Source organism: Phyllobates terribilis, unplaced genomic scaffold, assembly GCF_046119375.1.
Source record: "Phyllobates terribilis strain yellow unplaced genomic scaffold, ASM4611937v1 Scaffold_7__3_contigs__length_470593459, whole genome shotgun sequence".
Classification (NCBI taxonomy): Eukaryota; Metazoa; Chordata; class Amphibia; order Anura; family Dendrobatidae; genus Phyllobates; species Phyllobates terribilis.
The window spans coordinates 57,656,391-57,670,127 of record NW_027362767.1 but is presented as its reverse complement, the minus strand read 5'-3'; the positions used below and the strand labels follow the sequence as shown (position 1 = coordinate 57,670,127).

The following is a 13,737-nucleotide window of genomic DNA, read 5'->3' as shown; positions in this document are numbered from 1 at the left end:
TAGGGCACTTACACATGGCATTACTATATTCTAGAGGTTTGTTTTACTATTTAGAGAGCACAAAGCAGGTGCAGTAATAGGGACACGGCAGCAACGGCTCAGTATTGGGGTGTCAGCAGAATGATGAGTTTGTGCAGGGTGGAACTAGATGTGGTCGGTGCCTGAAATGTAAGAAGTCAAATGTGTCTTTGTTGTAATCTCTGTAGACCTGAGACTCTGAGTCCTGGATGGAGGAGTTGTCGTGTCGGTCTGGGCTAGATGGAAAATACGGGAAAAGTGAATGATTTCATTGGAAAGAACATCAGCTGTAAGGTACTATATATAACTGTACTGTAATATCTTTAGTGTTCTGCAGGACTGGTATCTACAAGTATATGGTCACCATATAATAGCAGTAATATCAGTGTTGGTTTTTGTATAGAGATTTTTTTTTAGTGACAGCGGGATCATCTGCTGAGGTTCTCCTACATCCACTATCTGGGTGCGCCACCATAGTTGTAATCAGGGTTACCTGGTTAGGGGCCCACTCAGAAGTTTTGCCCCCTCTGAACCAAAACCCTAGCTACGCCACTGGGTCTAAGGCTACGTTCCCACAAGTTTTTTTACGCTGTGTATTTAAAAAAAAAATGCAAGTAACCTATCTTACTTAATGGGTGCAGAAAATCTGCAACATCAAAAACTCCCCAAAAGCTAATGGTGGGAACATAGCCTTGGACACCTGATGTTAGTAATATTGCCATTACTTTATGCCATTTTCCCAGCTGAACAATTTGACAATAAAAAGCAATTTCTAGAAATGGCCACAAAATATGTGCAAAGCTGAAAACAGGCCAAATGTTGTGTCCTTCATGGAGATCCTGTGAATGCATTCACTGTTTGCACTGCTCCCATTGCTACAATGCTCTGTCATTATACAGCCCTGTGCACAATGCAGGCAGCTCCAGCTCTGATAAAATGGAAGAGCATTGATTAGAAGCCCTGGCTGACTCTTCCCCCTGCCAGCCTTCCAATCCAATGAATGGAATATAAATATCAGCCAATGGCTGCCTGTCCTGGCATTGGTATATAAGGGGGTTGGGAGCCCTCTCTCACACACATCCCTTCAGGTCTGGGGAGTTGTTGGTCCTGAAGTCATTCAGGGTCCTTAATTATTTGCCTCCAGTAAACAAATAGCTGGTAAGTAACCTGTGTCCTTGCTGATCTCTGCAGCTTCCTTCCCTCTGCACAGGACACAATGTGATGTTTGTTTCCTGCTGTCTTCTTCTGGATACAATGTATCACTGCTCCAGGGCGTTGCGCTCAGATGTTTGCAGATCCTTCTGCTCCTGTCCAGACTGACATCTGAGGATTCATCATCCGTTTCCAAGTCAGCAGCAGCCTCCATCGTAAGCAGGGACCCCATGATGTCCTTGGATTAGGGTGGTCTGGCCATTATGCAGCCTGTGATGGGGGAAGTTCTTGGGGCTCACAAAGGGGGAGCTGTGCGTAAAAGCGCATGTCCTTGGGATGTGCCCCTTTTTTGCACACTGGGGCGTTGCTGCTTTTTCTTTTTTTTTTCCAGTGGATTCTCAATGCTGAGCCTTACTGCACATTGCTGCAGATCTCCTGCAGTCTATTACTCCTCTGATGCAGGAATGTGCTGCTGAGTCTGATGAGGAGGGAGGGAGCCTGCAAACAGAAATGTCTATACGTGGAATATTCTGTGAAAGAGTTAATAGAAGTTTTTTTTTCTCATGTCCAATCTTCACTGCCCCCTACTGGTACTACTTGTGATTGTGGTGCAGCCAGTGGGCTCAGGGCCAACAGTATTTGGGGTGACTGATTATTGCAGTGGCTTTCCATTTTGTAAAGGTATCTGACAGTTAAGGATTAATAGAATAGATGAGCTTTCATATCTGTCAATCAGGGCTATACTGCCGGACTCCCCTTCCTATATACTTGGCTTATCTCCCTGTACTTGCTATAGACAATAATTATGTCATCTAAAGTAACATGAGCCATTTATTGCATGATATTCGCCTATTTCTGTTGTATTGCTGCAGGTCCAGGTCTTGCATCATTTACTGTGACCTGCAGCAGTATGATAGCCTGCAGTCCATACTATGCAAACTACTAAATGCAATTTATACCCCCCTAAAACAAATGTCACTGTCACCAACTGTGCAACATATTCATAAGACCCCCTAGGAACATTGGATGGTTGCATAAATGACAGACTTGCCATCCAGCTTTCCTTGGGTCCTGATAGAAATACACTTCTCTAGAGGAGAGGAACCATTGCTAAATAACTGTGGAAACACCCCTACTTGGGTGCAAGAGAGTTACCATCATCATGCAAGCTATGAAGGCAGCCATATTGTCACCCAGCTTTCCCTGAATATAATGTTAAATATCCAGACAACAAAGCGCTTGGATTTTCTGGTAACTAATATCTGGCTTTTGTTTACTGGATTAACTACTATAAATTTTGGGTCAACAGGAAATATTACAGTTCTTGCTGGGGACGATGGTGGATAGAACAAATTTGACCTTATTGTCGATGCTTAATTAAAAAAAAAATGGCTTCCAGTTTCCTTAATCCAAGGTGACTGACTGTAAAGGTCATATGCAGACTTGTAAAAGTTTTTCTTTACCATTTGTTCCTCATAATCTTGCAGTAAAGTGCAATCATGCCTTTCGGCAACTCCCACAACCAGCTGAAATTGAAGTACTCCGTTGATGATGAGTTCCCGGACTTGAGCCAACACAACAATCATATGGCTAAGGTATTGGATATAGAGATGTATAACAACCTGAGGGACAAGCAAACGCCAAGTGGATTTACTCTGGATGATGTCATTCAGACTGGGGTTGATAACCCAGGTAAAGTCTCATCCTCTTTCTCTCTCTCCCTCTGTCCTCTCATCCACTTTGCCATCTGTTTAGGTCTGAGCATTTCCAGTAACGAAAACTCTCTCCTCCAGGCTGTTCAGCATTTGAATATTTTACTTACAAATTTTGAAAACTTTTTTGAAACCCTTCTATAAACAAGGGGGGCAGCCGTTAACTTGTACAATGTTTCTTCTCACTCTATTAAACTTAATATGGCCGAGCCAGTGATTTAAGGGTGTTCTGCCAAGGGAAGAAGTTCCTGACCTCCATAATCCCAACAATCATAAGGCTGAGGTGTTAACATTTCACATGTCAAAGAGATTGAGAAGTAGGATGACCCTGCTTCACTGTAGATGATTTAGTACACACTGGGATGGACAATCCTTGTAATCTACATGACTCCAAATTTTACCCGTGACCTCCACTTAGGGGAGGCAGCCATTGTGTTTGTGCAGCTTACCTAGCAATGTCAAGGTGTGACGCACCAAACTTGACTCCAGATGTCCGCCTCACCTTAGTTTGTGAGGAGTCTACATTAAATGTAACTACTGGAAAGGGGTTTGCACACCACTATATTCCGTTGATAAAAATGACCTAATCTGGGCTACTGAGCATGTTTGTGCCATAAGTTTATTAAAGTGACGTAAACATCTGTACTAACCCCCTACAGTAATATTGTGTGACATGTCATTAACATGAGTTTTCCTTTTTTCAATATCTTATTACATTAGAATTAAAGAAGTGCAGACCTATTATCGTTGAGGACCTCATAATGTTATGGGGTAACCTTCATTGTCTAGTTTAAACTAAGTGGGTACCACACTTATTTTACAGAATGTGCACACTAAAATAGTGATGGTTGCCCAATCACTGACCGTTATTACGCTGATGGCTCCATACATGTTCTTGGCCTTTAGTCGATCATCCTAGCCATATATGTTCAATGACCCCAGGCGATGAATGATCTTATTGGAAATATTTCTAAATATCATATGGCTGATGCATCACGCACAGAACACTTCAGATTATCGATTGTCAAGTTTTACCAACTGTTTGATTAGCTAATGAAAAATTAACCAAATACATGTCTATGGGCATCTCATGTGGCCACACTAAGTCTAGAGTAGAACGACCTGACTGCTCATACGGCGAAGTTTAGTAAAGCTTGATCTTCTCAAGATAATGGCGGTCTACCGAAACACAAGTCTGTTCCATAGTCCATCAATTATCTCACTATGGAAGATCATTCGTTGAGCGTCTATGGCCAGTCTGAACTAATATATACAAGTGACGGTGTTCAACCATCAACCCATTCTTCTCGTGAATAGTTGGTCATCTCTCCATGTTGGATGGTTTCTGACTCTTCACCCTTGTGTGGAAAATTCATTCCACAAAGTCGAGCTGTAACTTTTAGGCCAAGTAGCATAGCAATTGGTCACATTTATAGGATATTCTGACCTGACAAAAAGGCAAATATGGATTTATAATCTGACATCTAAACTGGACACTTTGTGCAAAATTAATATTTTGCAATCCTATACTGAGGTCTTCAGTGATAAAGGATTATAAGCAGGGCTGTGGCGTCAGTAAGCCAAACCTCCGACTCCTCAATTTCCATGTCCACGACTCCCTCATACATGGCTCATGTTTAAGTGATAAATTTACTGTAGCACAGATTAATCTCAGCTAAAAGTCAAGACCCTTAGATCAGGAATAGGACAGACATTTATAGGACATTTCAGAACTTTCCCAAATTCTTATGGAAAGTATGTTCTCCACAAACTGCATTGAATTACTGTACCCAATTTATTATATATTTTAGGAGTTGGTCCATATTATGCTGACTCCACCAAAATGGACTCCGTTATAAGTAGTAATGTCTTTCTATAATATTGGGTTAGTCTTACTCATTGTTACTGGCAAGCTTCTCCTCCTTTCCTCACGACTGATGGGTTTAGATTCTCCCCTCCCCTCTTTCTTTCAGACATTTCCATCCTGACTTATTGGTGGTCTTGTCCTTAAACACTTATTCTGTAAATGCTGAGACCTCTTGTGTTTGTGTAGGCCACCCATTTATTATGACCGTGGGATGTGTTGCTGGGGATGAAGAGTGTTATGATGTGTTCAAGGAGCTTCTTGACCCCATCATCGAGGACCGACATGGGGGCTACAAGCCAACAGACATGCACAAAACAGACCTGAATTCTGACAATCTGCAGGTAATTGTTATAACTTTATCATTTATCTAGTCTAACCTATTTGGCTCTGTGCACATTGAGGTTTGTCTTTTTTTTTTTTCTGGCGGAAACTAATTTCTAAGACTTGAAAAGTTTCTACCAAAAACCCCTCAATGTGAACCTACTCCCCTGGCTTTGGAGAACCATCTCTGCATTAAACAATCTACTAACTTGAATGGACCCTGTGTAATACCTAGTTTCTCCTCTGGAGGTGCTGCAGGGAAATTGAACACCTGCTGACTTTATTTTTTTAGCACTTATCACGGGGATGTTTGGTAATTTTAAATTGCTCAGACAGTTCTAACAACTGTGTGGAAAACCCATAAGATAGTGGTTGTCTACTTAATGCGTGGTGGGGAGACTGGCTGCAAAATGTGTCCTAAACCTGTGCAATGGAAGACTTAAGAAACTGGGCTGACCATTGCTTAATTTTATCAGGGTGGTGATGACCTGGACCCAAACTACGTTCTCAGCTCGCGTGTCAGAACTGGCAGGAGCGTCCGGGGATTCTGCCTCCCACCTCACTGCAGCCGCGGGGAAAGACGAGCCATCGAGAAGCTCTCCATTGAAGGTAATCTTTCTCTTGTGAATTAATAATAACGAGCCTCACTTTAATTAGACCTTCTCCTTCCTCCCAAGCATTCCCCCTTCTCTGTGCTCAATGACAAAGTTTCCACCAACAGAATCTGTAAGGGAAAATGCATCTGTAAGCAGGTCGCGGATGTAAGGGATGCCGGAGTGCTGTATTGATGGCAGATCCTGCACAATGGAGGCTATTCAGTTTCATTGTGTTCAGGGATTCAGACTCTGGGTGTTCTGTGCCTCAGACCTTTTAAGGATCTGCCTTCCTACAAGCAAACCCTATTAAATACCTGGCTGTATATGGAAACGGAGTAAAGCGCATCTTGGCTCTTGGAGGGTTGGAATAATTCTTTCCATCTGACTTTAGAATGAATAGAACCTATAGCCAGATATGGTGACTTCTTCTTTAGATCCTGGACATTGGTTTAAGGAAACACTTAACTTTAAGAAGGGTTTTACAGTCTGTAACTTCTGTTCTTCATCAACATTGCCCCATTAGTAAGTGGTGTGGTGCTCTGACCCTCCAATCTGGGAAAACCAATTGGTCACAAGGAAATTATGCCAACTCCTATGAAGGGACCACCTAAAAAAAAAGTTCATAAGTACAACCCTCCTTCATTTCACTTGAGCGTTGGGAGTAAACTGATTTGTCCACACTCTGATGCTTTAAGGTTCAGGACACTTTTAGTTTAACTGCAAAATCACCCAAATTGCCTTCTATGAAAAAATATCTTTGTGTTTGTTGCTGCTGAGTCAGTCTTTCTCCTAACTAGCTGGTAGAAATCTGTCATGGCTCTGACTGCTTTACATCTCTCCTCTTGGTGTTAAGATCAGGAAGGGGTAAAAGCATCTACAGCCTCAGGGAGGACAGAAAATGGGCTGTGGATGACATACAGTATAGGAATAAACATGTACTGATGCATAAAAGCAGCTCCTTGGACTCGGCTCACATCCAGCCTGCATTACTGGGAGAGACATGTCCACAAGAGAGAATCTGACACTTGGATTATGCTGGAAAGTACATGAAAAATGAAAATTCCAGACTCAACGGTGGGGTTAAAAAAAATTAATAAATTATTTAAAAAAGTATTCCTTGTCCAGAACTGTTCACATTACTGGCTTCTCTTTCAGCAGTGTTAAGTCCAGAGTTTATTTTCCTTATGTATACACTGGTCTATACACCTTTTAATACTTTTTGAAAAGCAAACATATATATATTTTTTTTATTTCAATGGGTTATTACAAACTGACCCTCTACACGCTGCTCCTATTCTTGCTTCCACATTTGCTGGTAGCCTCGCTTAAGTTCTGATGTGCAGTCATTTGTGGATGGAACAATGCTGATGACGAGTAACCATTGTGGGCCCTCGGTCACCTCTGGACTATTAGAGGAATGTAAAGGGGGGGGGGGGGGGGGTTCTCCAACAGTGGAGAGGTGCAGGTGACTATGCATTGCCAAGATCTGATGAGCGCCTCCCAATGCAGAGATGAAGCACTGGAGAACACCTTTTAGTATAATGAACCCATTCTACTAATGTGCTCACTTCAATATCAGTTGGTCCAACACTCATTCGGCATTCCTATCTCTAGCCCCCCTCCCACCATGGGTATATAAAAAAAAAAAAGATCTCCCTTCTAAACTTCTACCCCAATAAATAGGACAACCCCTGGTTCATATGCTTGATTGGAGCAAACCCAATCCATGCCTTACCTTTTCCAACCAAATAAAATGGGTAATTCTTTCAAAATCCATTATGTTCCTACAGGGGGAGGGTAGCAGTGTTAATAGTTGTGCCTGCGTGGGCTCATTACTACCATCTGCCACATAACAGTGCCGGACCTGGTAGGTAGGGGGCCTGGCACATGGTTTGCACGGTGTCCAGAATCTTCAGGATGGGTTTCTGTTGTGGGTTTCACCTGCATTTGTCAGGAGAGCTAACGGCAAAGTCTTCTGGCCAGCAGCCATGTTTAGACAGTTGCCCATGTCTTGTGGTTTTGGAGCATGGCTGAATGGACACTTGTATCCTTGCGGGATGAAGGAGGGTGGAGGGGTTCAATGAGATCATGGTGTTCTGTGAGTACAAGACTTTGACCAGTGAAGGGGAGGGCGACTCCACACGTATTTATAGTTCTGGTGGAAGAGTGACTCCTGTATGAACCTTTTTATTTTTCTTTCATTCTCAGCTCTCGCCAGCCTGGATGGTGACTTAAAAGGAACGTACTACGCCCTCAAGAGCATGACCGAAGAAGAGCAACAACAGCTGATTGACGATCACTTCCTCTTCGACAAACCTGTGTCTCCTCTACTTCTGGCCTCTGGAATGGCCCGGGATTGGCCTGACGCCAGGGGCATCTGGTAGGTAGAAGGGTATAAATTGGTCAGATTCCTGTATTGGTAATACGATCAATTTGCTCCATCAATGGACGAGCCATGGGGAGATATGTTGGGGTAATGTGCGTCCTCCCAAAATTCAACCAGCAGGTGCACAAGTGTCTCCTCCTACAGATTCTCTTACAGAATGGGGCCCCTAGCATGGACCCTTTAGTCATCCTCTTGTAACACTGTGGGCTGCCAACACCCAGGGCAGTGCGAGTATTATGCCCCATCCAAAACTAATAGGCTTGTGCAATCCTTTCTCCTCCAAAAAAAATAAAGCTTAATCCTAGTGACCAAATCATTGCTTTCAGGATGGCGTGGTGGGACCTATGGCTCCTTTCTCTGCCACTGATTCCAAATGTATTGCTGCCATGTGGCACTCGCTCAAGAATCCAGGGGCGCCTGTCCAAAAGCCTGGTACTGCCCCAGATCATCAGTGACACCACAAATACTTAGTCACCTTGGGAACTAAGTTTAAGGTTAACTGCCCCTCTACTCCCACCTGTTACGCTTCTGATGTGCATAATACAATATGTGTAGGTCTTAAAACTGAGGCTAAGTTGCCTTGATCTCAATATTAATGTGTTTTCTTAAAAGGCACAATGATAACAAGACTTTCCTTGTCTGGATCAATGAGGAGGATCACCTCCGTGTGATATCTATGCAGAAGGGTGGCAACATGAAGGAGGTCTTCAAGAGGTTCTGTGATGGTCTAACGACTGTAAGTGTTTATTTTAGGTGTCACCGACTACCCATTATTCAGTGATCCCTTTTTAATCAGCTGGACTAGTGGACAAGCCCCGTTTTAAAAAATGGTAGAAAGAAACATGGCTGTCTTCCAAAACTGTACCTGGCAAAAAGTCTAGTATTCCAACTCTGTATAGTGGCTCATACCCATTCATGTCACTGGAGCAAACAGGGAAGGGGTACAGAATTCCCCTTCCTGCACCCCCAAAAAAGTCAGCCATATTTTTTTTTTTCTGCTGTTTGGTTGGAGATTGATAGAAGCCGCTAGTGTAATTTTGGCTTTGGCCAAAGGTAAAAAAAACAACCCTCTTGTTCATGGGGCTTGTAATAAAAGGGGTTTATCTGCCATACTAAGGTCAACCTTTTCTAACTATTCGGAGAGTCTTGGCATGGAGGGGAGGAGAGGGCAGGACAGTCTGCTGGGCGACTCTGGACCCTCTAGTACCTTATAAACTTTGAAACTTTTTTTTTTTTTTCCAGATTGAGTCCTTATTTAAGAACAAGGGTTATCAGTTCATGTGGAATCAGCACCTTGGGTATATCTTGACCTGCCCCTCCAACCTCGGCACTGGTCTCCGTGCCGGAGTCCATATTAAATTGCCAAATCTGAGCAAAAATGAGAAATTTGGTGAAATCTTGAAGAGGCTGAGACTTCAGAAGAGAGGCACAGGTAATGAGCCATTATTCCCTGTTCATAGATCAAGACATCATGAAGTTTGACTAAACCGCACATTCATGTGGCACCTAGAGCACACTGCTTGTCCCCTTATTCAAAGCTACATGATGGAGGCTTCTGACTTGTCACCTTCCATTGGTTTCCAAAGACCACCACTAAAGGCTGCCTTTGCCATTCCAGAAAGGTTCATGGTTCCCACTATCCAACTCTGAAGTTTACATTGAGTTCTGCAGTAGACTAGGTTTTTTTTTTTTTTTTTTTTTTTTTTTTTCTGGCTTTGGTTGTCGCGCAACTTAATTTTTGGATGATTGGGGAAAGGGTTTCCAAGTATGTCTCTCTACATGAAAAGATGCTGTAGTGCCTCACACGTGGCCTCTTTAACCCTCGCTGTTCTGTTCTTCCCACCAGGGGGTGTAGACACTGCGGCAGTCGGTGGAGTCTTCGATGTTTCAAACGCTGATCGTCTTGGCTTCTCCGAGGTGGAACTGGTTCAGACGGTGGTCGATGGTGTGAAGCTGCTTGTCGAGATGGAAAAGCGTCTGGAGAAAGGCAAATCCATCGATGACCTCATCCCAGCACAAAAATGAATGCACTTTTAATGGCCATGCTTTCTAATTTATTGGATCAATAGCCTCACTGAGATCTTGGGACCCAACTCCTGCTTAGTAACAGTGTAGAAATGTCTTCCATCTGTTCATGGGTTTTCTTTAGAGTTTTTTTTTAATTTTTTTTTTTTTTTTTTTTTTTTCTTGATGGCTGCAATGTTACTGAAAAAACCAAACTAGAAATAAACATTGGTCTTGCCTTGATATACTATGTCTAATTTTCATCCACCGGGAATAGACCGATGGTTCTATGATGCAAAAAACAAAAGTGGTCACAACTGCTAATGTCTTTTGTTGGGGGGGGGATTTCACTGCTCCAGATCTGGAAACGAGAAGAGTCAATTACCCGGACCACCTTTACAGTACTCTGTGCAGGATCAGGGCTGCCACTAGCACTATTTCAATTTTTAGGCAGGCAGGGTAGTTGTAGCCACACGTGGCAAACTTGTTGCAGGATCTCGTGCCGTTATATAGGCGTAAGGCTTGCTGAAATCCATGCAGATGAATCAAACCCCCACCCCCTATGTAAGGGGTGGCTTCAATGGCCAGAATTTGCCACTTGTGAACTGTTGTTCACCACCGCTCACGTCTGCATTGGAAGGTGAGCACCGATGGTGTAGTGTGTGCAAACCCTTTGGCAATTGGCAGATATCATACCTGACTGTTGTGCATGGTTCTAGGCAGGTATATGCAGACAAGACATCAGCTCAATGCAAAAGTGAGCGATGCTGGAGAATCCTGAACATCGTGGAGCTCCTGGAACCTAAATAAAAAAAACTAAAAGACCAATAGTGTCTCCCTAATCTGGTGGAGCTGCTTCTTTCCTAGTTTATTTGGTAGCTGGAGTCCCCTGTAATAATGGCACTGAAATTGGGACAGACTCTACTAATCTGCCTGATACAAAACATACAAAAGACAAAAAATATATCACATACCCTACCATCATTATATATAAATGTAAAGCAAAGTTGCATAATAAATATAGGGTACTTAGTGAATTATTTTTGATCAAAAAAAGTATACAAGCCGTCCCACCAGCGGCAAGGTGACCCTAAATTGGGACGGTCCTACACTGTCTATATTAAAAACCTTACTGTATATCAGAGTTGAAGTAATGTATATAAAAGGGTAGACAAATAGAACCGGGTCCCAATATCAGACCACCTAAGCCCGTGGTAAGCTACATATATACTAACCAGCTCAACAAGGGGCATGCCACACCCCTAATTCGCACAGAATGCAAACAAGACAAAAAACCAAGCAATATGAACTGAGGTCTAAGATGGTAGACATGCAAGAAATAGGAGCATGTTCACACTAGCAAAAAGATACAAAAGACAAAAAATATAATCACATACCTTACCATCATTATATATAAATGTAAAGCAAAGTTGCATATGAAATATAGGGTACTTAGTGAACTGATATAGTAAATGTGACCTGTGCGGTCTGAAGATGTGCCAAGTGTTAGCACAGTGGTGCCCGAGAGGAAAAACTAGGGTTGTTTCTGGCCAAAATATAAGTTTAGTGAATCAAGTCAAAAACCAACAGTGATGAATTTTAACTTTTTAATGGACTTAACTTGATTCAATAAATTGTTCCCACCCCCCCCCCCCCCCTTGTCCAGCTGCACTCACCAGCAGGTACGGCTTCTAATTGCAGCAATGGACTCATCCATGTGAACACACATGATAAATGTGGCACACATTCCTAAAAATCTTTAACTTGTAACACCACTTGTTGGCTGGCTTTTGGTACACTTATAGCTCGCCTATAAGCCACTCACCTTGTCGCGTGAGCCGTGCAAAAAAAGTCTAAAATGCGTAATGCGGTGCGAGGTCTGCACACTGGGGAAGTAACTCTCCGATGACCCTAGATAAGGTGTTGGCGAACGTCTAGTGCTGCAGAGAACTTTTGTCTTTTGGAATGGGAAACGCTCCTTTTCTATGGGTTTCTGGGAACACCGCCAGCCCAGCGGAGCTACCCGAAGGAATCTAGGGCCGGAGTCGCACATGCTGTGGTCTTCCCCATCCTACACTCTCTTCTGCTGTCTTGGAATTCATTTTGATAGTGATTGCGTACAAGTAGGGAAACACTCTCATGTTTGGAAAAATAAAAATACTGACTCCTCCACACCCCAAAAAATAAAGGGGGGAGGAATGGGTGTAAGCTAATCTAAATACCAATCCACACTGCTGTATTGCAGGAGAATGTATTAGAGAGAATGCCTTTACCCCCATCCTCTACCATCAAAATCCTTGTATTTCCTGCAGAGGTAGCTATTTTCTCTGAAGCCCCCTTCAGACTGTTGGAGACATAGACAATTGATTGTCTGGAGAAGAAAAGGTGAGTGCTACCTTGAGTCCTGTGTATGCCAACAGTAAAGCCTCCTGAGACCATTCAGGTGTGGGGGCTTCTCATCCATGGAGGGGGCTCACCACCATTTTGCCTAAGAATATGGCCATGAATAAAGAATGGGATCTAATGAGCCTAAGAACAACTTATCCCGTCATCCAGGTGCGATGTGGTGATTACGATGCGTTTTCCAGCATGATGGAAACCATGGCAAGTGATAACTAAGTGGCTTGGTGAGCAAAACATTGACATTCTGGATCCATGGCCCGAAAACTCCCCAGATCTCAATCCCATTTGGTGTCGATCCTGAAAAAGTAGGACAAAAATCTAATTGTGATAAACCCCAAGCACCGATTAGACAAGAATAGGTGATCAGTCAGGATCTGGATATCCAGCCGCCAGGGTGAAGGGCAGAGGACTGGAGAAATAAGGGGCAGCACTGGAAATACTGAGGCTTTGAATAAACTTGATGTATTTGTCAAAAGTTTAAAAACTTATGAAATGCTGAAAATTGTGCTATAGAAACATAAAAGATCTAAAAACACTGAAGCTACAAAATTTCAGTCTCAAAACTTTTGACCATGACTAGATAGGAGGAGGGGTGTACAATGTAATTATACCTGAGTGTTCTGCATATAGGCAGTAGACCCTCAATCATTTCCCCGGTGGGCCAGAAGAACTCAACTCCAATACTGTCACGTAAAGGTTGGACTTCAGGCTCCTTATTTCCTTCGCTCCATACCATACTACATCCACTTGGCCAAAGAGAGTGCTTTATCCTTGTTCTTGTGATGTCACCATCTTGGTGTACACCACACTCATGACGTGGAGGCGGCTTCATCATTGAACGTTCCTCGCATGCTCCAAGTGCCATTGAGATGTTAACCACTAATTGTGACTGAAGTTTACAAAGTTCTAATAAAATCCCCACACGTGTAATTACACATTTCCTCTGTTCTGCATCCCCTCGGGGCTGCTGTTCAGCAAAAAAAAAAAAAAAAAAAAAAAAAAAAAAAAAAAAAAAAAAAAGCTGCTCCATAAATGAATTTCCAATGTGGTGTTACCAGGGAAATTGTGTTAATGTCCCGAAGATTAGAAAACCCTTTGAATATGAATTTGTTCACCTGTTAATAATTAACCACCTTGGGTTAATGTACACAATTTAATGTACGCAGCCATTAAGAAGCATAGACCTCTGTTCTGTACTTGTAAAGAAGCAGAAGGTCCAATAATGACCAGAGACTTGGATGTTATTGGACTTATTTATAAAAAAAAAAAAAGGCCTGG

The 13,737-nt window shown here is 42.7% G+C and overlaps 2 protein-coding genes across 2 annotated transcripts in view; one reads left to right on the top strand and one right to left on the bottom strand.

Annotated features, from left to right (window-relative positions):
* TRMT61A (tRNA methyltransferase 61A) overlaps positions 1-1,611 on the bottom strand; it is a 43,131-nt gene extending 41,520 nt beyond the window's left edge. The window contains exon 1 of the mRNA XM_073638604.1: positions 1,186-1,611. The gene's annotated coding sequence lies outside the window, so the exon portion shown is untranslated. The remainder of the gene's footprint in view (positions 1-1,185) is intronic.
* Positions 1,031-10,118, top strand: CKB (creatine kinase B). The gene is made up of 8 exons (XM_073638602.1): positions 1,031-1,176; positions 2,658-2,862; positions 4,936-5,090; positions 5,547-5,679; positions 7,875-8,046; positions 8,665-8,788; positions 9,295-9,484; positions 9,899-10,118. Exons 2-8 carry the CDS (start codon positions 2,670-2,672, stop codon positions 10,075-10,077), a joined length of 1,146 nt encoding a protein of 381 aa, XP_073494703.1. The 5' UTR covers positions 1,031-1,176; positions 2,658-2,669; the 3' UTR covers positions 10,078-10,118.
* The last annotated feature ends 3,619 nt before the right edge of the window (positions 10,119-13,737 follow it).

What these genes read in the sequence shown, in the direction of transcription:
- CKB (XM_073638602.1), top strand. Translation starts at nt 2,670, where the DNA reads ATGCCTTTCGGCAACTCCCACAACCAGCTGAAATTGAAGTACTCCGTT. An exon ending in GACTGGGGTTGATAACCCAG is followed by an intron (nt 2,863 to 4,935) that starts GTAAAGTCTCAT and finishes GTGTTTGTGTAG; the next exon opens with GCCACCCATTTATTATGACC. An exon ending in CCTGACGCCAGGGGCATCTG is followed by an intron (nt 8,047 to 8,664) that starts GTAGGTAGAAGG and finishes TTTTCTTAAAAG; the next exon opens with GCACAATGATAACAAGACTT.